The following is a 20,273-nucleotide window of genomic DNA, read 5'->3' on the forward strand; positions in this document are numbered from 1 at the left end:
GACAATTGGCATTGAGATATATACATTGTTGATACTATGTATGAAGTAGATAATTAATGAGAGCCTATTATATAGTATAGGAAATTTTACTCAGTGCACAGTGGTAACCTAAATAGGAAGGAAATCCAAAATAGAAGGGATATATGTATATGTATAGCTGATTTATTTTGCTGTACAGTAGAAATTAATGCATCACTGTAAAGCAACTATGCTCCAATAAAATTAACTAACAGAAAAGAAGCAGCTATTCAAGAAATTTTAAAATAAAATAAAATAGATATTGTTGTATCTCAGAGAAGAGGGAAATCTGATGAGAGGGACATAGAGGAACAGCCAGTTGATGGACCAATTAGAACATATATATTTATGGATTAATTTCATTATCTCATATGGGTAAGGTTTTCTAGTGCACCTTCCCCCAAAGTAAAACAGTAACATCAAAGATCACTGACCATAGATCACCATAACAAATATAATAATAATGAAAGTTTCAAATATTGCAGGAATTACTCAAATGTAACACAAGCATATAAGCAAAGGCTATTGGTAAATGGCATGGACTGACTTAATTCACTCAGGGTTGTCACAAATATTCACTTTGTAAGAAGCCAATATCTGTGATGTACAATAAAGCAAAACACAACAAAACGAGGTAAGCCTTTGCATTTCAAGGATCCTTTCTCCATAGAAAATCAATTTCATAGTTTCTGGGAGTTATACTTTGGGATGTCCACTATTCAGCCTACTGTATCTTTGAAAGAGTCCTCCTTATCACCACCCTTATCCAAACCAAACACAAACAGAAAAAAAGATCACATTTCTGTGGATGGTGCAAATTAAAGATTTTAAAGAGTTAAAAAAAAAAAGGCACAATGATTAGCTCCATCATATCTGAGCCCCTCATATCTGGTAGTGGACTCCTGCAAACTCATCCAAGAATTCACTCTACTCTTAGTCTCTGTTTCAGATGTGATATCTCTGCTAGAGCATAATAACACATCTTCAGGTACATGGTAGGATGTCATTGCTTTGGTGATTGTGTTCTCCGCCATCTCTACCTGAAAAGACAAGGTAGAGTTCTCATTCACTTGGAACAGAAACAGCAGACATTTACAATTTTTACTGAGAATTTTATGAAATAAACTTTCTTCTCTTCCCTCATAATACAGACTAATGAGATATGAATTATCTGGATATACTTCAAAAAACTGTGTTAACTGACTGTGTTGATAACATTGTGCTAGTCAGGCAGGATGAGCAAGAAATGGATAGTACATTGGACACATGTGTAAGATACATCAGTGTCAGCGAGTAGAAGATAAACTCTATAAATATGTGTGATCTGCCACGTCAATGAAATTAATTGAAACCCCGTGATCGGGGGTATTTGAGGTCATCATTTCAAAAGGAGAACAGATTTTTGCATTTTTCCTTTCTACAGAGGAAAAAAAAAATACAGTTATTTGAAGGCATTTTTAGGAATTTGAAGTATATGTATTCCATCCTGTGACTCATATGCCAAGTAACAACAACAACAAAAAATACCCATTGTGAGTGGGCCCAGAACAGGATGGAATTCTGCAGTAGGTCTAACTTGTGACGGACTGTAGTATTAGGTAGACCTTGCCTGGAGAATCCCATGGACAGAGAAGCCTGGTGGGCTACAGCCCACAGGATTGCCAAGAGTCAGACACGATTGAAGTGACTTAGCATGCATGTACTCGTAGTATTAAATGCATCCATAATGAGAGAAAATACTATGTGGGATATCTGCCAACCTTAAAGACAGAATCACAACACAGCAATATGAAGTCACCTGGATTGGAGAATTAGAGGTATTTGGAAAAACAACTCCTGGCATGCTATGGGACTCTGTTAGAAAAGCAATACTCAACGATGGGACATAATGCTGTCTCCCACCAGAGATCATTCAGCAAAGAATAGGCATTAGGCAATTAAGGAGACAAAACTATGCAGCCAGGTAACTTAGACAGTCTTTGTCATCATCCACTCTGGTGCCAGTGCCTAGAACAAACTTACAAAGTGGTTTGGGTGACAGCAAGTGAAGCCGTGCCTGGGCCCCAATATATGAGCTCCTGTTTACCAACACATGGGCTCACATAACTACTTCCTAACTGACTGTAAAGAGAATTACGCCTTGTAGGAGTCTAATTAAATACTGACTTCCTGATATGGCACCACTGTTTGTGATGACCAACTGGAAATTTGTGGTTGATTTCCTACCTTGGATCTCTTTCACACTGGCTATTTACCCTGACAACAAGAGCCACATATTATTGGGAATGAATTTATCTATCACTTGGATGTTCTCTACAGAAAGTTCACATTCAAGTGACATGAAATTTTAACAATTTAAACTGTTCAAAGCACTGAAAGATGTAAAAGTGTTTAAAAACCAAGATTTGTAAGACTGCAGGTGAAAATTGACTTCAACATGAGGAATCAGTGAACTATGATGGACAGGAATGGGAGAATTTAACTCAGATGACCATTATATCTACTACTGTGGGCAGGAATCCCTTAGAAGAAATGGAGTAGCCATCATAGTCAACAAAAGAGTCCGAAATGCAGTACTTGTGCAGTCTCAAAAATGACAGAATGATCTCTGTTTGTTTCCAAGGCAAACCACTCAATATCATGGTAATCCAAGTCTATCCTCCAACGAGTATTGCTGAAGAAGCTGAGGTTGAATGGTTCTATGAAGACCTACAAGATCTTTTAGAACTAACACCCAAAAAAGATGTCCTTTTCATGATAGGGAACTAGAATGAAAAAGTAGGAAGTCAAGAAACACCTGGAGTAATAAACAAATTTGGCCTTGGAGTATAGAATGAAGCATGGCAAAGGCTAATAGAGTTTGGCCAAGAGAACACACTGGTCATAGCAAACACCATCTTCCAACAACACAAGAGAAGACTCTACACATGAACATCACCAGAAGGTCAACAACAAAATCAGATTGATTATATTCTTTGCAGCCAGAGATGGAGGAGCTCTATATAGTCAGCAAAAACAAGACCAAGAGCTGACTGTGGCTCAGATTATGAACTCCTTATTGCAAATTCAGACTTAAATTGAAGAAAGTGGAGAAAACCACTAGACCATGCAGGTATGACCTAAATCAAATCCCTTATGACTACATAGTGGAAGTGAAAAACAGATTCAAGGGATTAAATCTGATAGAGGGCCTGATGAGCTACAGATGGAGGTTCATGGCATTGTACAGAAGACAGGAATAAAGACCATCTCCAAGAAAAAGAAATGCAAAAAAGCAAAATGGCTGTCTGAGGAGGCCTTAGAAATAACTGTGATAAAAAAGAGAAGCGAGAAGCAAAGGAGAAAAGGAAAGATATACCCATTTGAATGCAGAGTTCCAAAGTATAGCAAGGAGAGATAAGAAAGCCTTCCTCAGCAACCAATGCAAAGAAATAAAGAAAAGCAATAGAATAGGAAAGAGACCTCTTCAAGAAAATGAGAGATACCAAGGGTTCATTTCATGCAAAGATGGCCTCAATAAAGGGCAGAAGTGGTATGGACCTAACAGAAGCAGAAGATATTAATAAGAGGTGGCAAGAATACACAGAACTGTACAAAAAAAGATCTTCACGACCCAGATAATCATGCTGGTGTGATCCCTCACCTAGAGCCAGATACCCTGGAATGTGAAGTCAAGTGGGCCTTAGGAAGCAACACTATGAACAAAGCTAGTGGAGATGATGGAATTCCAGTTGAGCTATTTAAATCCTGAAAGATGGTGCTGTGAAAGTGCTGCACTCAATATGTCATCAAATTTGGAAAACTCAGCAGTGGCCACAGGACTGGAAAAGGTCAGTTTTCATTCCAATCCCAAAGAAAGGCAATGCCAAAGAATGCACAAACTAATGCACCATTATACTCATCTCACACGCTAGTAAAGTAATGCTCAAAGTTCTTCAAGCCAGGCTTCAGTAATATGTGAACCATGAACTTCCAGATGTTCAAGCTGGTTTTAGAAAAGGCAGAGGAACCAGAGATCAAATTGGCAACATCCGCTGAATCATCAAAAAAGCAAGAGAGTTCCAGAAAAACATCTATTTCTGCTTTATTGACTATGCTAAAGCCTTTGACTGTGTGGATCACAATAAACTGTGGAAAATTCTGAAAGAGATGGGAATACCAGACCACCTGACCTGACTCTTGAGAAACCTGTATGCAGGTCAGGAAGCAACAGTTAGAACTGGACATGGAACAACAGACTGGTTCCAAATAGAAAAGGAGTATGTCAAGGCTGTATATTGTCACCATGCTTATTTAACTTATATGCAGAGTACATCATGAGCAATGCTGGGCTGGAAGAAGCACAAGCTGGAATCAAGATTGCTGGGAGAAATATCTATAACCTCAGATATGTAGATGACACCACCCTTATGTCAGAAAGTGAAGAAGAACTAAAGAGGCTCTTGATGGAAGTGAAAGAGGAGAGTGAGAATGTTGGCTTAAAGCTCAACATTCAGAAAACTAAGATCATGGCATCTGGTCCCATCACTTCATGGCAAATAGATGGGGAAACAGTGGAAACAGTGGCAGACTTTATTTTTTTGGGCTCCAAGGTCACTGCAGATGGTGATTGTGGCCATGAAATTAAAAGACGCTGGCTCCTTGGAAGGAAAGTTATGACCAACCTAGACAGAATATTAAAAAGCAGAGATGTTACCTTGCTAGCAAAGGTCCATCTAGTCAAGGTTATGGTTTTTCCAGTAGGCATGTGTGGATGTGAGAGTTGGACTATAAAGAAAACTGAGCCCTGGAATTGATGTTTTTGAACTGTGATGTCGTAGAAGACTCCTGAGAGTTCCTTGGACTGCAAGGAGATCCGACCAGTTCATCCTAAGGGAAATCAATTCTATATGTTCATTGGAAGGACTGATGGTGAAGTTGAAACTCCAATACTTTGGCCACCTGATGCAAAGAGATGACTCATTTGAAAAGACCCTGATGCTGGGAAGGATTGAGGGCAGGAGGAGAAGGGGATGACAGAGGATGAGATGGTTGGATGGGATTACTGACTCTATGGACGTGAGTTTGAGCAAGCTCTGGGAGATGGTGAAGGATGGTGAAGGCTGGCGTGATGTAGTCCATGGGGTTGCAAAGTGTTGGACACAACTGAGTGTCCAACAGTAGAGACTCGGCAGGCCAGGACAGAGTTGTTTGGGATATTCAAAGTTCTGAAAGACAAAATATGTGACCTAAAATATTTTACTTGAAAATGATATCCTTCTTAAATAAGAAGAGATTGTTAGTTTCCAGACAATGAAAATATGACTACAAATTTATAGACAAATATTAGTGGCTCAGTGGATAAAGAATCTGCCATCAGTAAAAGAAATATTAGACAGGCCATTCTGTTCAATGAATGTTCAAATCAAATCAGAGGAAAAGATCCAAAAAATCTAGTCTTAATTGAATATTCATCAGATGATGATGAACTTTCTTAACATTATTTAGAAATTACTATGAATTGATGTCTAACTTCAAGTCCCCTGTTTTTGATATTCATGAAAAGAAGTTTTGAAAATCTCATTCTGAAATTTTTTATTTGTTTTGTTTTTTTCTGTAGCTATTTCTTCCTGACTCTGGGATTGAATCCAGGTCTCCTGCATTGAGTGCAGACTCTCCACCATATGAGCCACCGGAGAAGCTTATAAAAGAAGTTTGGAAACACTTTCTGAGGTGTTTCTCTTTTTCCCTTAATTATTTTATTGACATTATCGACTGTTTTTTGTTTTTTTTCCATCAAGGCAGTTTCATTTTGTTTTAATCTTTAATACAAAGTACATAAACCAAAGTCCAGTCCTACCTAGTATAAATTGATTGGGACAGTCAAGGAGAGATGTTTGGATTTTGAGTTTCATGCACTTGGTCCAAGTCCAGATTTAGTTTCAGCAAGAGTTGATTATGAAGACTGTGAAAGGCTTCTATGTCCTTTTCATGCTGCATCTATGGTTCTTTGACTCTGGAAGGACTGGAAAAATACTTGTATGGCCCATGGATTTTAGTCACTGGATTAATTTAAAGGTTATTCTGGATGAACTTCACCTCAGTGGGCATGAGATAACTGTCCTCGTACCTTCAACAAGTTCTCTGTTTGATCTTACCCAGATTCCCTTTAACGTGGAGATCCTTCAAATTCCAATAAGTAAAGAAAGTTTCATGGAAGAATTCAATGCTGGTCTCTACACAGTTTCTATTGAACTGCCGAAAGTTTCATGGTGGGCGAGACAAGTTCAACAGACAAAACTGCTGAAAACTTTTTTAGAAACAGCCAGAAGAATTTGTGACAGTGTTGTCACAAACAAGGAGTTGCTCAGCAGGCTTCAGGCAGCTAAGTTTGATATCTGTATTGCTGACCCTTTAAGCTTCTGTGGGGAATTAGTGGCTGAGCTTCTCAATATTCCATTTATATACTCCTTTCGGTTTTCCTATGGGAATGTCATTGAGAGAAAGTGTGCTGGGCTTCCTATGCCTTCTTCCTATGTTCCTGGCATCATGTCAGGACTGACAGACAACATGACTTTTATACAGAGGCTGGAGAACTGGTTATCATATACGATTAGTGACCTGGTGTATTCATATTTTGTATTTCCAGAATGGGATGAATATTACAGCAAGGTTTTAGGTAAGTGATATTTGCATGTAATAATGATTCTTATTTCATATGGAAAATGTAAATGTTTATCTGACTGTATGAAAGCTTAAAAAAGTTTTTCTTTGAGTGATATCCAAGCTCATGTTTCTTAACTGTTTTGAATAACAACAATAATAACAATTCTTCATCATTCTTTATTCTTTTCTTAAGCTTTTCCTTTTTTGTTTTGTTTTAGATTACTGAGTACTAAAAATTTATCAGAGATCAAATATTCTCTATGTTTATACATAAATCCTATTCAATGCTGCTATTTTTTTTTCCCCCAGGATATCTACAAAAACCCAAATCTGACAGTGTTTAAGTTCCATAACCTTGGGCTACGCTCTCTTGTTGACTTCTCCTTTTATATGCAGGCTTCCCAGGTGGTGCTAGCAGAAAGAACCTGTCTGCCAATGCAGGAAACAGAGACAGAGGTTTGATGATTCCTGGGTCAGGAAGATCCCCTAGAATAGGGCATTACACCTTCTGTTTTCTTTCTGATTAACCTGCTGTTTCTCAGGCCTTCTGTTTGCATCCTCTGAAGGCTTGGTTTGCTGATTCCCAGGCTTGTAACATGATGAGTAAGAAATTGGAAAATAAATAAACATACATGGGTTTCATCTGCTCGTTGCCTTCCAAAAAAGAAAGAAACAAGAAATGTCTTTTCTCTAACTAGACTTTTAAACGTGTTTTATTGTTGCCTTATTGTTGTTGTTCCATTCATAATTGGATTAGAAATGAACTATTGAGCTTTGATCCTGAGCTTAAAGATTTTATCCGTTTCAGCAAGTCCTTTTATGCTTTCATTTTTCCTTTTGCATAACGTATATGCTTATTTTAAAAAAAAAAAAGTTTATATACTTGTGTTAAGGAGGATTTTGCAGAAGATATTTTGAGAAAGCCGTTGAAACAAGGGCCCACATGGGGGTCTTATTGATAAGATGGCTGGTTATGTCGACCTCACAAACAAAGAATAAAGCACAGTGAGTGAGGCTGACCAAACTGCCCGAATGACATCCTATTATCTCACTGGCGCCTATCTTCTCAAAGCTGTGAGACCACCAGATTCCAGACCTCCAGCTATGCGACCATCCCTTCAGGGAACTTTTCATTGGTGGGGTATAAGAAGGATTCCATCAGAAGGGGAGAACGCTGGTTCTCCTTAAGAGCCAGTCACCCTCTCTTTTCCCTAATGAATTTCCTTTTCTTGTCTGACTGCCCCGGCTCGCTCTCTTTTTCTCTGCACTTGCCTTACATTTTGGTGCCGAAACCCGGGAGGGAAGATCCACCGCAGCTGGGTGGCCCCCTCCCTGGGACCTCGAGTCCTAGCGATCGGCGGGAGGATCCCCCGGCCCTCAGCCCCTCGGCCTTGTGCCCCGTCTGACTTTGAAACAGCGGACGCCCATTTCAAAGCAGACTGTTATTACTCTCCGCCAAAGTCCTGAGAACCGGGAGGCGCTCAGGTCCGAGAGAACCGGCTCTCTGGGACCTTTCGCCTCGCTTTCTCTCGCCCTTGTTTAACTTCCCTATTCAGCCGTAATTGGAAATTCTCAATCCCAGCCCTCAAAATCTACTCCTCTGGGATGCCTTCTCCGAAACCTAAAAGCTTTGGGCTTCCAAGGGGAGATAAGACCAAAAAGACTTACTCACTATTCTAACACTGGCCGCAAAACCGACTTGATAACAGGTCCCTGTGGCCAGAAAAAGGAACTCTTGATTATAATACTCGACCGGAGCGCGATAACTTCTGGTGCCGCAAGAGCAAGTGGTTAGAAGTCCCTTATGTTCAGGCTTTCTTTGCTCTTCGCTCTCTGTGAATCCCCTTCTACTTCTCAAATACTCTCGGCCCACTCTGGGCCACATCCTCCTAATACAATGTCTCCTGATCCTTGTTCAGACTTTTCTTCTTCCTTCCACCTTTCCGACCACAGCCCACCGCCTATCGCTCCCAATCCCCTTGCAGCCTCTCCAGATCCAGCTCCACAACCTCCACCTTACCTCCCCTCCTCCCTCCCTCCTTCTCAAGGGCAGGCCGCTCCCAACACCCCTCCCTGCCCGAGCCTCAGACACGCTTCAGACCTCAGCCCCACCCTCTGCCCTGAGGGTTCCAAGGCTTTACCCTGACCTCCCTAGATCCCCTCTCCGAACAACTTTAAAGCAGGAAACTTCACCCCAGGACCCCGCTCCTGCCCCGGCTCCACGCCTGCCTTTACCTGAAGCAGCTGGAGGAGAAGGCACTGTCCGGGTTCACGTCCCATTCTCCCTCATCTTCTATCTCAGATTGGAAAGTGTCTTGGCTCTTCCTCCTCAGACCCAGATAATTACTAAAAGAATTCAAGGCTCTTACCCAGTCTTACCACTTAACCTAGCATGATATTTACATCACACTTTCCTCCACTCTTCTTCCAGAAGAGAAGGAAGGAGTATGGAGTATGGCAAGCCTCTCAGCCGCACGCTGGTGAGATACACAGGACATTAAGCCTGTAAGGTCAACGGCTGTCCCCTGAGATGGTCCCAACTGGGATTATCAGGCAGGGAGACCGGGGTGAGCAGCCCATAGTCATATGACTGCTTGCCTCATTGTGGACCTTCAAAAGGCAGGGCATAAAGCCATCGACTTCGATAAGCTGCAGGAAATAACTCAAAGACTAGATGAAAACATGGCACAATTTCTCTCCAGGTTAACGGAAGCACTACAAAAATATGCAAAATTAGACCCCACCTCAGCAGAGGGCACCATTGTCCTTAACACCCATTTTATCTCCCAGTCATCCCCAGATATCTGAAAGAAACTAAAAAAGACAGAAGGCCCTCAGATCCCTCAATGAGACCTTTTAAATTTAGCCTTTGAGATTTCCGATAATCGAGAACAGGCAAAGCTAGAGAAGGCCCAACCAGATCAGGCCAAATACCACCTTTTAGCCACTGCCCTACATGGCTCCAAGCCTCCGTCAACCAACAAAGAAAGGAAGCCAACGGGTCCCTGCTTCAAACGTGGCAAAGAAGGCCACTGGGCCCGCTCATGCCTAAAGCCAAGGCCCCCTCCAGGTCCATGCCCCAGCTGTGGCATAAAGGGACATTGGAAGGTCGACTGCCCAAGTCCCCCTCCAGGGATCCGGACATTCCCCTCTTGGTCCCGAGCAGGCGTCCTCTGACCCGGCTCTGCTCAGCCTCCTCAGACTTGCCTCTGAAGTCTGAAGGTGCCCAGGGCCCCAGGCCCCAACTCTCATCACCTCTATGAAGCCCAGGGTAACTCTTAGAGTGGCAGGTAAGCCAATCTCCTTTCTCATTGACACAGGGGCATTTACTCTTCCTACTCTGGAAAAACCAAGGTCTCTCAGTTCTCTCTTATGGGGGTTGATGGTTTAATAGCTACACCACAAATAATGAGCCATCTTATCAATGAGACCCCATGTGGGCCCTATCAGCCATGTTCTGCTTGCATTATTCAGTTAGTTTTTTAAAGATATAATTGACATGTTACTTTGTATGAATTTTAGGTGTCAACAGAATATTGTTAATCTGTAGAAAAAAATTGAAAATTTTAATTGAGCCAACATTAAGATTATAACCTGGGAGACAGTTTTTTAGAAAGTTCTGTAAAAAGTCCTCCCATTAGAAATCAAAGCACAGTTATATGAGTTTTTGAGGTAGAGGGTTATACATCAAAAGTTTATGTATCAGAGTAATGCCAGCAACTTACATAGGCCAAAGTGAGTGGTGGGTCATTGTGATAACCTTATAGGATTAAGGAGGGCATGTTTTCTCCTAAAGAGTTACCTTGCTAGCACTAAAAGGAAATTGTTTTGTTCATTTGTTTGTTTGATGAGTTGGTATTCCTGTGTCTTCTAAGGAGAACTAGTTAATGTGGAATATAGATATGCAATGTACGCTAAAGAGGAGGGTGGTGAGTGGTCCAAATGGCAGAGAAAAATTTATGTTACTTTTTTTTTGCCCTGCTTTAAATTCATTTTCTTTTATCTCAGGCATACAATGTAATAATTATATTGTGAAGTGATCACCACAAGACCGCTAGTTAATGGTCATCCCCTCACATAGTTACAACTTTTTAATTTTGAGATGAGAACTTTTAAGATCCACTCCCTTAACTCATTTCATATATACAATACAGTATTGCTAATGATTGGATAAGGAAGCTGTGGTACATATACACAATGGAATATTACTCAGCCATTAAAAAGAATTCATTTGAATCAGTTCTAATGAGATGGATGAAACTGGAGCCCATTATACAGAGTGAAGTTAGCCAGAAAGATAAAGAACATTACAGCATACTAACACATATATATGGGATTTAGAAATATGGTAATGATAACCCTATATGCAAAACAGAAAAAGAGACACAGATGTACAGAACAGACTTTTGGACTCTGTGGGAGAAGGCGAGGGTGGGATGTTTTGAGAGAACAGCATCGAAACATGTATATTATCTATAGTGAAACAGATCACCAGCCCAGGTGGGATGCATGAGACAGGTGCTCGGGCCTGGTGCACTGGGAAGACCCAGAGGGATCGGGTGGAGAGGGAGGTGGGAGGGGGGATCGGGATGGGGAATACATGTAACTCCATGGCTGATTCATGTCAATGTATGACAAAAACCACTATAATATTGTAAAATAATTAGCCTCCAACTAATAAAAATAAATGAAAAAAAAAATGTAGTCAACATGCTGTATGTCACATCCCCTGGACTTACTTATTTTATAAGTGAAAGCTTATACACTTTCACCACCTTCACCTACCTATTGCACCCACTTTCCAATCCTGGCATTTGGCAACCAACAATCTGTTCTCGGCTTCTATGAGTTCATTTTCTTTTTTGTTTTGTGTTTTTTAAAATATTCCACATTTAAGTGATTTCACATAGTTTTTGTCTTTACCTCTCTGACTTCTCTCACCATGATTTCCTCAAGTTCCATCCATATTGAGGCAAATGACAGGTTGTCTTTTTTTTTTTTCTCTCATGACTTAATACTATTTCATGGTATATGTAATCATATTTTCTTTATCCATTTACTCATTGAAAAATATTTAGAATTTTTCCATATTTTGGCTACTGTAAACAATGCTATAGCACTGTTTATAGTGAACATGGGAGGTGGTAGTAGCTTTATCATTTTATTTTTTGATGGACCTGCATACTGTCTTCCAGAGTTTTGCACCAGTTTACATTCCTACTAACAGTGCACCAGGGCTCCCTTCTCTCCATATCCTCAACAGCGCTTGTTATCTCCTGTCTTCATGGTAATCATATTAACATGCATGAGGTGATATCTCATCGTGGCTTTAATTTGCATTTTCCTGATTAGCAATGGGGAGCACCCATTTATGTACTTGTTAGCCATTTGAATATCTTCTTTGGAAAATTGTCTATTCAGGTCCTTTGCTCATTTTTTACTGGAGAAGGGCATGGCAACTCACTCTAGTATTCTTGCCTGGAGAATTCCATGGACAGAGGAGTCTGGCAGGCTGCAGTCCATGGGATCACAAAGAGTTGGACATGTTGAAGTGACTTAGCATGCATGCACACATGATCATTTTTACATTAAATTATTTGTTTTTTATTTTTGTACTGAGCTGTATGAGTTCTTTAGACATTTTGAATGGCAATCCTGTATCATATATATGGTTTGAAAATATTGTCCCTAATTTTATAGGTTGCATTTCCATTTTGTTGATCATTTATTTTGCTGTTCATTGTCTTTCTAGCTTGAAGTAGTCTTATTTGCTTATTTTTAATTTTGTTGTTGCTTATGCTTTTGGTATCATGCTTAAAAAATCACTGAAGACTCATATCAAGAAAAGTTTCTGCCATGTTTTCTTCTAGGAACTCTATGGTTTCAGATCTTACACTGAAATCTTTAATCCATTTCCAGTTAATTTTGTAGTGGAGTAAGATTCGAGTCTAGTTTCATTCTTTCCATTTGAATATCCTTTTTCTTTTTTATTCAAGTAAGGATTATTTAAAAGATGATCGTTTCTTGTTGAATATTTTTGGCTCCCTTTTGAAATATTAGTTGATCATATATGTATGGGTTTATTTTGTGGCTTTTGATTCTGTTCCACTTGTTCATGTACCTGTTTTTATGCCTATACCATATGGCTGTGATCACTATAGCTTACAATATTGCCTGAAATCAGAAATGTTATGCCTGCAGGTTACTTTGGCTTTTAGGAGTCAGTTTTAGTTTTACATACATTTTAAAGTTGCTTTCTTTTTTTTTTTTTTAACTATTTTGGACAGAAATATCTCTAATAATGTGTCATTACTAAAAGATTAGTTTATTACTAAATTTTAAAAATTTCCCTTATAGTTGTAATCTTTTGTTTTATATAGATCTTTTCATTTTCCTTATTTTCAGCACATTCTAAATTTCTTATGAGAAATCACTTCTTCAACAATTCAGAAACAATATGAATGTTTCTAATGAAGTATGTTGCCCAGGAATATGCTGTGTGTTCAACAAGGCATAAGACCTAATCCAAGTGGACATGTAACGTTGAGATAGTTTCTAGGCATTTTGTGACAGAAACATGTGTTTATTTCTCTAGACTTGACCCTAAAAATCTTTGGCCACCTCATGCGAAGAGTTGACTCATTGGAAAAGACCCTGATGCTGGGAGGGATTGGGGGGAGGAGGTGAAGGGGGCGACAGAGGGTGAGATGGCTGGATGGCATCACCGACTCGATGGGCATGAATTTGAGTAAACTCCGGGAGTTGGTGATGGACAGGGAGGCCTGGCGTGCTGTGATTCATGGGGTCACAAAGAGTCGGACACGACTGAGCGGCTGAACTGAACTGACCCTAAAAATAGGCAGAAACTGTTGCACCCATCACTCACCTATGTCTAAAGTACAAGGTACAAAAGGCAAAACTGAGAAAAGGTCATTGATATCTCATCCTGATAACATTTTCTCAACCGTGGATCAAGAAGTGACTGATCTACAGCTGGATCTAAGAGTTTTGTTTACTCCTAGTTCCAGCAGTTTGATACTCAGCTTAGGAACATAATTTAGTGTGAAGTTAGTGATAGGCCATAACTCTTGTCTCTGATTCTTTCCTAGCTCTTGGCACCTGAAATATTCTTTGGGGAATATATCAATAATCTGAAAAAAAAAAGAATAAAGGGATAAAATAGAAGGAAAACATTTCTTTTACTTATAAATTTAAAAATACTATTAGATATAGACTATCATTCAGAATCAATTTATAATCTCTATTATAAAATGAATTCCAAGTATATTTTTTCAAATTAAAAATATAACTTATAATTTATGTAATTATTAACTTTATTATGTACAAATATGTCCTAATAATTGATGACACAGGTAAGATTGCATCTGCTTCAAAATATTTTGAGGAACTATTTATAAACAGTTTTGGAGGAAAAAGAATGTTAGGATAATATTATTAGGTTAGACACAAAAATAATCAATGTCTAATAAGGCAATAAAATCATAATTTAAGAGATGACTTTTTCTACTAAATAGAAATATGCAAGTTAACATTTAACTTCACAGTATGTAAAAACAAAAATCTGCAGTAAATCACTAACAAATAACAATATAAAACATAGATACATTTTTCTAAAGATATAAATAATCTTTGAATTGTCCAGTATCCAACAAATGCAGCATCATAATACAAAAAGCGGTATTGCTTTGGAACTTTGGGAAATGGTTTTCCAAATTTGAGATATTGGCTCACAATCTTTATTCAGATCAATTATAGTTTTTGTACACTATTGCCTTCCTTTCAATAAGATGCTTGAAGCACATTAGATTAATAACAAGAGTGCAGATTTTAACTAAAAAAGATATTATTTGGATAACAAAAGAAGGCAAATCAATGATATGACCCCATAATTCTAGTCATAGGCTTATAACAAAGAAAAATGAATTCATTTATCCACACAAACCACATACCTTAATGCTCATAACCACATTATTCATAGAGCCAAATATGAAAACAACACAAATATTTGACAATTACTGAATGGATAAAAAAAATGAAGTATATCTGTACAAAAGTATTATTCAGAAACAAAAAATCTTGAAGTACTGATACATATGACCTTAGGAATCAATCTTGAAAACTTGCTAAGTAAAAGAAGGCAGCATAAAAGACTACATAGTGTATTTAAAAGGAAGAATTGTATGGTGTAAATTATATGTCAATAAAATTGTCATTAACAGAGCCGAGGAGTAAAGCATTTCAGAAAGAAAATAAGATTATACCCATAGCTGACACTTAAGGCTGTAATATGAGGTCTATACTAGGTCTGAAACTGGAATTTGAATACCTTGGATGTTACCAGAATCAGACCCCTAAATTACTGAGATCTGCTTGTGATCTCTTAAGCAGATAGGTTTCTCTGGCAATTCAAAAATCCCTCATGTTTTGTAATCAAAACTTCAGCGCTCTTAGAATATCAAGGAAAACATTTTTTAAAAAATCATGTGGTGAGAATCCAAATAGCTATAGTTTCTTTTTATTGGTGATATGGAGTACATATTTCAAAAGAACACTGACATTCTGAATAAGGGTCCTTATACCACAGTAATTATATTAATTCAGAAATGAAACTCTTGCTCCAAACTAAGGAAATTGATTTAATTCAGAGTCACTGATTTGAGCTGCTATTATGTTAATATTCACATGCTTTCCACTTCTTTTGAAAGGGGACACTTTTGTCAACAAGTAGGTCAAAATAGAAAATATTTTGCCACCAGATTATGACGCAGTGCTCTATCTTCACCAAAGAGGACAGAGTTTTGTGAAACTAATTTTGTATGGCAAAGAAGATAATCACTTGAAGATTTTTATTATATAAGATTTCCATTCTGGATAGGATGTGCTTAGTAGTAACAGAACATTTCCAATACCAGAAAAGAAAACAGTGGTTCAATTTAAAAAGTTGCTTATTTTTAAAGCTTTCAGAGACTTTTGGAGCAATAAGGATGAGATAAATTGAAATTCCAGAAGAGGAGGAGACTGTACCACAGAAGGCTGAGGTTCACTGGCTGAGTTTCTTGTTCATTGCTAAGAGCACCTGCTGATTCTGAGCATGGAGTAGGGCTCAGGTGTAGCTCAAGCTGAAAGATTCTGTTGGTAGAGATAAAGCAGAAGGTCTTTGGTTATTCCATACTTAATTCTGTGTTTGGTTCTTCATAGTCTCAGTATTTTGTACTCTTGGAGGGGAAAAAGACTATTGATTTCTCTTGGGTTGCATAGAACTAATATTGGTTCTTTAAAGATTTTTCATGGGAAATTTGATGGTAAAACATGTCCCACCTAGCATATCAAATGATTTTCCCTCCATCATCTTTCATTTTTGTTCAGGAAAATCTGCCAAATTATGTGAGACTATGGGAAAAGCTGAAATGTGGTTGATGAGAACTAACTGGGATTTTGAATTTCCTCACCCTTACTTACCTAACTTTGAATTTGTTGGAGGACTGCACTGCAAGCCTGCAAAACCCTTGCCTAAGGTAATTAAATGTGTCTTTTTGCCTCTCTCAGTATTTACCTCCTGGAATGATTTGCAGTTTATTATTTCTAGTACTTGATATTCAAACTGAAAACCTAGACTCAAGAATTAATGGGATTTATCCACATTAGACTTTTATGCTACCAGATTTTCTACACCATTGTGGTAATCATTACTGATGCTAATCAAATATGCCAGATGTTTAGCTAAAATAAAATTCCCAGCCCCTGAGTTTAGTGAAATTGTCCAGTATTCTCAGGGCAATGAGTATGAGCTGAAGAGGCATGTATAACTTCCATATCCAACTGTTAATTGTCAGATGCACTTATTCCAGAGTTCTCTTTCCCTTTGTGATGTGAACGGCATGTGTCAATCTGAATCTTGATTAAAAATACATGGAATAATAGATGAATATATGGTAAAAGAAGCTGTTGCTTTAAGACACTAAGATTCTGGAGCCTTTTATTTACTTGTTTATTTTTGGCCATGCTGCTGCAGCATGTGGGATCTTAGTTCCCTGACCAAGATTGCACAGCCGTCCCCTGCCTTGGAAAGCAGAGTCTTCATCCCTGAAACAGCAGGGAAACCCCAAGACACTGAGATTTTTTTGCAAATTATTCAGCATAACCTAGTCTAAGAAATGGACATAGTAGAGAAATTATGAAATTTGAGAAAAGATTAAATAGAGGTGTGATGGCTCACCCCAAATCCTGGCAGAACTTACAGTAATGATTTGTTTGGTTTAAATAGAGGAAAGAAATTAGTCTGGAAAGATGATTATAGGGTAAGTTATGAAAAAAGCAAATGAGCAATACTAAGTAGTCTTTGGGCTTCCCTAGTGGCTCAGAAGGTAAAGAATCCACCTGGAGTGGAGGAGACCTGGGTTTAAGCAATAATGTGATACAGCTTACCATTTCATATATTTTGGTTATTGAATTATTTGGAATGGAGTACAATTTAAATGGGCTGAGATGGAATGGGGGGAGAAATAGGTGCAATAGTTTCAGAAAGACTTTATAGAAATCCAAACTGCAATATAATAATAATTTTGAGCATAAATGGAAAGATTTAGTGAATATTTACAAAAGTTAGTAAGATTTTCAGATAGGTTGGAGGTGGCAGTTGAGAGTGACAGTTTCAGAATTAATCCTTAGCTTTTTATTTCTTGTATATGTCATACCTTTATATTAACTGTTTTGTATGAGAATTTAGTAGAGAATATTGTAATTTACAAAGTGAAGAAGGAGAAAGGAGCAATTTTGAGGGAAAATGGTCAATTCATGTTTGTATATGCTGAATGAGGTACGATGCAGTATCTAGCAAGCAGCTATTAAACACACTGTTTTAATCACAGGAGACAGGTCAATGAAGTATTTATGAAGTTTTTAAAATTAATAAACTATTCTCAGAGACATTTACATTCACATCAAAATCTTAAAGCGCAATTTTCAATATTTTGAAAAGATAGATGATGTTGGATATCCATTCTACATTGTCATAAGCATTTTTTCAGCTCAGAAAGTAATCCTTTAAGTATTCCAAGTTGTTTTATTTTCCATGATTTTTAATAAAAGATCTATGCCTTGTAAAAATTCAGTTCTAAAATCCTAGAAATAAAATGTTGGAATAGTGTGAAACTTGCTGATAAACAGATATACTTAATGGCTCAAAAATATGCAGAATTCTTCTATTAGTATTGACCAATAACACACATATGTATGTGTAATGTTTAATGTGTATGTATATGTATGTGTAATGTGTGTATTTAAGTATTTATATATCAATAATGTGGCATCAAGGATCAACCTGTTATTTTTTTGCAGGGTGTCCAGAAAGCATAAGAGCTTTGTAGATTTTCCAGTGAGTCCTTGTCTCCACCCACCAGAGAACACTAGGGCTCTGGGGCCACTACAAAAGCACAATCACATCTCTGCAGTTACATAATGATATGCTCTCACACATATGAAAAACAAACAAAAAAAAAGATTCCTAAATCTATGATATCAGTAGGATTCTTCAATGTAGCAAGCATTTTCATAACATTGAATTATTTGAATAATTTGTATTGCTAATGTTGGCTCAGTAATCCCCAATTACAAAAATTAGACGACAAAGGATGCTAAATCAACATGGGATATACAGCTACAAGAGTCAATGCGAATGTGCAAAGTAAGGCATAAAGAGGGAGAAGAGTAAAGTAATCATGAGGTTTGAGGCTCTAATAGAAGGGAATATGATGGAGAACCTGGTGAAACTTGAACCTTTTCACGAACAATAACAACTTTTGTGTGCTGTTTCAGAGTTAGTGCGTGTAAAATGGTAAATGATGAGTAAGCCAATGACTAATTCAGTTCTCTTTATTACCTTTTAGCACCCTCTCCACAATGCTCCAAATGAATAACATTTGATTCTTAAGTAGTTCTGGTGCTTCACCTCATATTTAGCCATCGATGCTAATAAGATTTATCCTTCATTTTCTACTGAAGCACAGTCAGTATAATGACATACTTTTGGTACAGTTACTTTTCTCTGTTTTCTAAATTTCAGTTTTATTTTATATTGCTTATTTTTTCTCTTGGTAGAAGGTTCCACAGCACATTTAGAAATGAGGTAGCTATATAACTTCCTGACTGGATAAGTAATACAGAAGTTCTTATAATGCATACTCTTGAGAGTGACCGTCGTATAATAGACACGTATAGCATCACATTCAAAGTAAAATGGCATATTTAATCATGCTGAAGTAACTTAGAAATTTGGTTGTAACACCTACAGTTGTGTGAAAGTGAAAGTCACTCAGTGAGTCCAGCTCTTTGGGACCCCACGGACTGTAGCCTGCCAGGTTCCTCTGTCCATGGAATTCTCCAGGCCAGAATACTGGAGTGAGTAACTGTTAACTTCTCCAGGGGATCATACCAACCCAGGGACCAAACCCAGCCCTCCCGCATTGCAGGCAGATTCTTTACAGTATGAGCTACCAGGGAAGCCCAGGAATACAGGAGTGGGTAGCCTATCCCTTCTCCAGCAGATCTTCCCACCCAGGAGTGGAACTGGGGTCTCCTGCAATGGAGGTGGATCCTTTCCCAGCTGAGCTACCAGGGAAGCTCTGTAGCCTTGGACAAATTACTTAACATTTCTGAGATAGCTTTCTCATCTGCAAATCTATATATATTACTTTAGTTACCATGTATCAGAGTCAAATGATATAAGTAAAGAGCTCAGCAATGGCAAAAGATACATGTAGTCAATAATTTGTAAAGACATACACACACACACCTCTAATGTGCTAAAAGGGAACCTCCAATTTAAATAATTTTTAATTTGCCTATAACCAATGATTTCAGGTCATATTCTGTACTCTGAAATGGTTAACATGAAAAAATAGAATCATTCTTAGTTCAGGCACATTGAGAAAAGGGTATGACTCATAACTCTAAACTCTCACATAACAAAGACTGTTTTCTTCACAGGAGTTTGAGGAGTTTGTTCAAAGTTCTGGAAAAGATGGAGTCGTGGTGTTTACTCTGGGATCAATGGTCCAAAACCTCACAGAAGAAAAGTCTAAAATGATTGCATCAGCTCTTGCCCAGATTCCACAAAAGGTCAGATATTTATATTTTTTGAGGGAGGGGCAGCTATTTTAGAATCTAGGAAAAACTCTTTAATTAAAAAGTATGCTTCAAAATGTAGAAGTTATTGGTATTGTTATTGTCAATTTAACTGAGATATAAAAAAAGTACTGTGAAAACAACACATGTGATTGATATCCTGGCATTGCTAACAGGAAAACATACTGCAGAATTTTCTTTAAACAATGAGCTAATACTGAATCATTCACTACTGTTAATCAGTAAGCCTTGTGCCTAGATTTTAAACCTTCCATGTAATCTAGCATTGTTTTGTTGTTTGTATTATTTTGTTTTAATATAAGCACAACTTTAATTTAATAAGTTGCAACTGCCATGATTGAAAATAAAAGAATATTTATTTTAAATATTTTAAAATATTTATTTTAAATATTTTAAAGACTATGATATTTTAAATTATAGTCTTGATTCACAGGATGCCTTGGGAC

At 37.9% G+C, this 20,273-nt stretch overlaps 1 protein-coding gene and 1 long non-coding RNA gene across 4 annotated transcripts in view; one reads left to right on the forward strand and one right to left on the reverse strand.

Moving 5' to 3' along the window:
• LOC133058837 (uncharacterized) lies at positions 1–11,062 on the reverse strand. Of its 3 annotated transcripts, none has more exons than XR_009693400.1 (3): positions 8,336–11,062; positions 5,068–5,225; positions 1–1,058 (listed from the first exon to the last, which is right to left on the reverse strand). It is a non-coding gene; the product is annotated as an uncharacterized LOC133058837 (long non-coding RNA). The 3 variants fall into 3 exon arrangements; XR_009693398.1 differs by having other exon boundaries at positions 8,332–11,062; XR_009693399.1 differs by having other exon boundaries at positions 4,715–5,225; positions 8,332–11,062.
• LOC133058836 (UDP-glucuronosyltransferase 2C1-like) overlaps positions 5,878–20,273 on the forward strand; it is a 24,213-nt gene continuing 9,817 nt past the window's right edge. Inside the window, exons 1-3 of the mRNA XM_061145840.1 lie at positions 5,878–6,676; positions 16,051–16,199; positions 19,669–19,800. Coding sequence (XP_061001823.1) covers positions 5,956–6,676; positions 16,051–16,199; positions 19,669–19,800 — 1,002 coding nt within the window. The 5' untranslated portion in view covers positions 5,878–5,955. The remainder of the gene's footprint in view (positions 6,677–16,050; positions 16,200–19,668; positions 19,801–20,273) is intronic.

This window comes from Dama dama, chromosome 6, assembly GCF_033118175.1.
Source record: "Dama dama isolate Ldn47 chromosome 6, ASM3311817v1, whole genome shotgun sequence".
Taxonomy (NCBI): domain Eukaryota; kingdom Metazoa; phylum Chordata; class Mammalia; order Artiodactyla; family Cervidae; genus Dama; species Dama dama.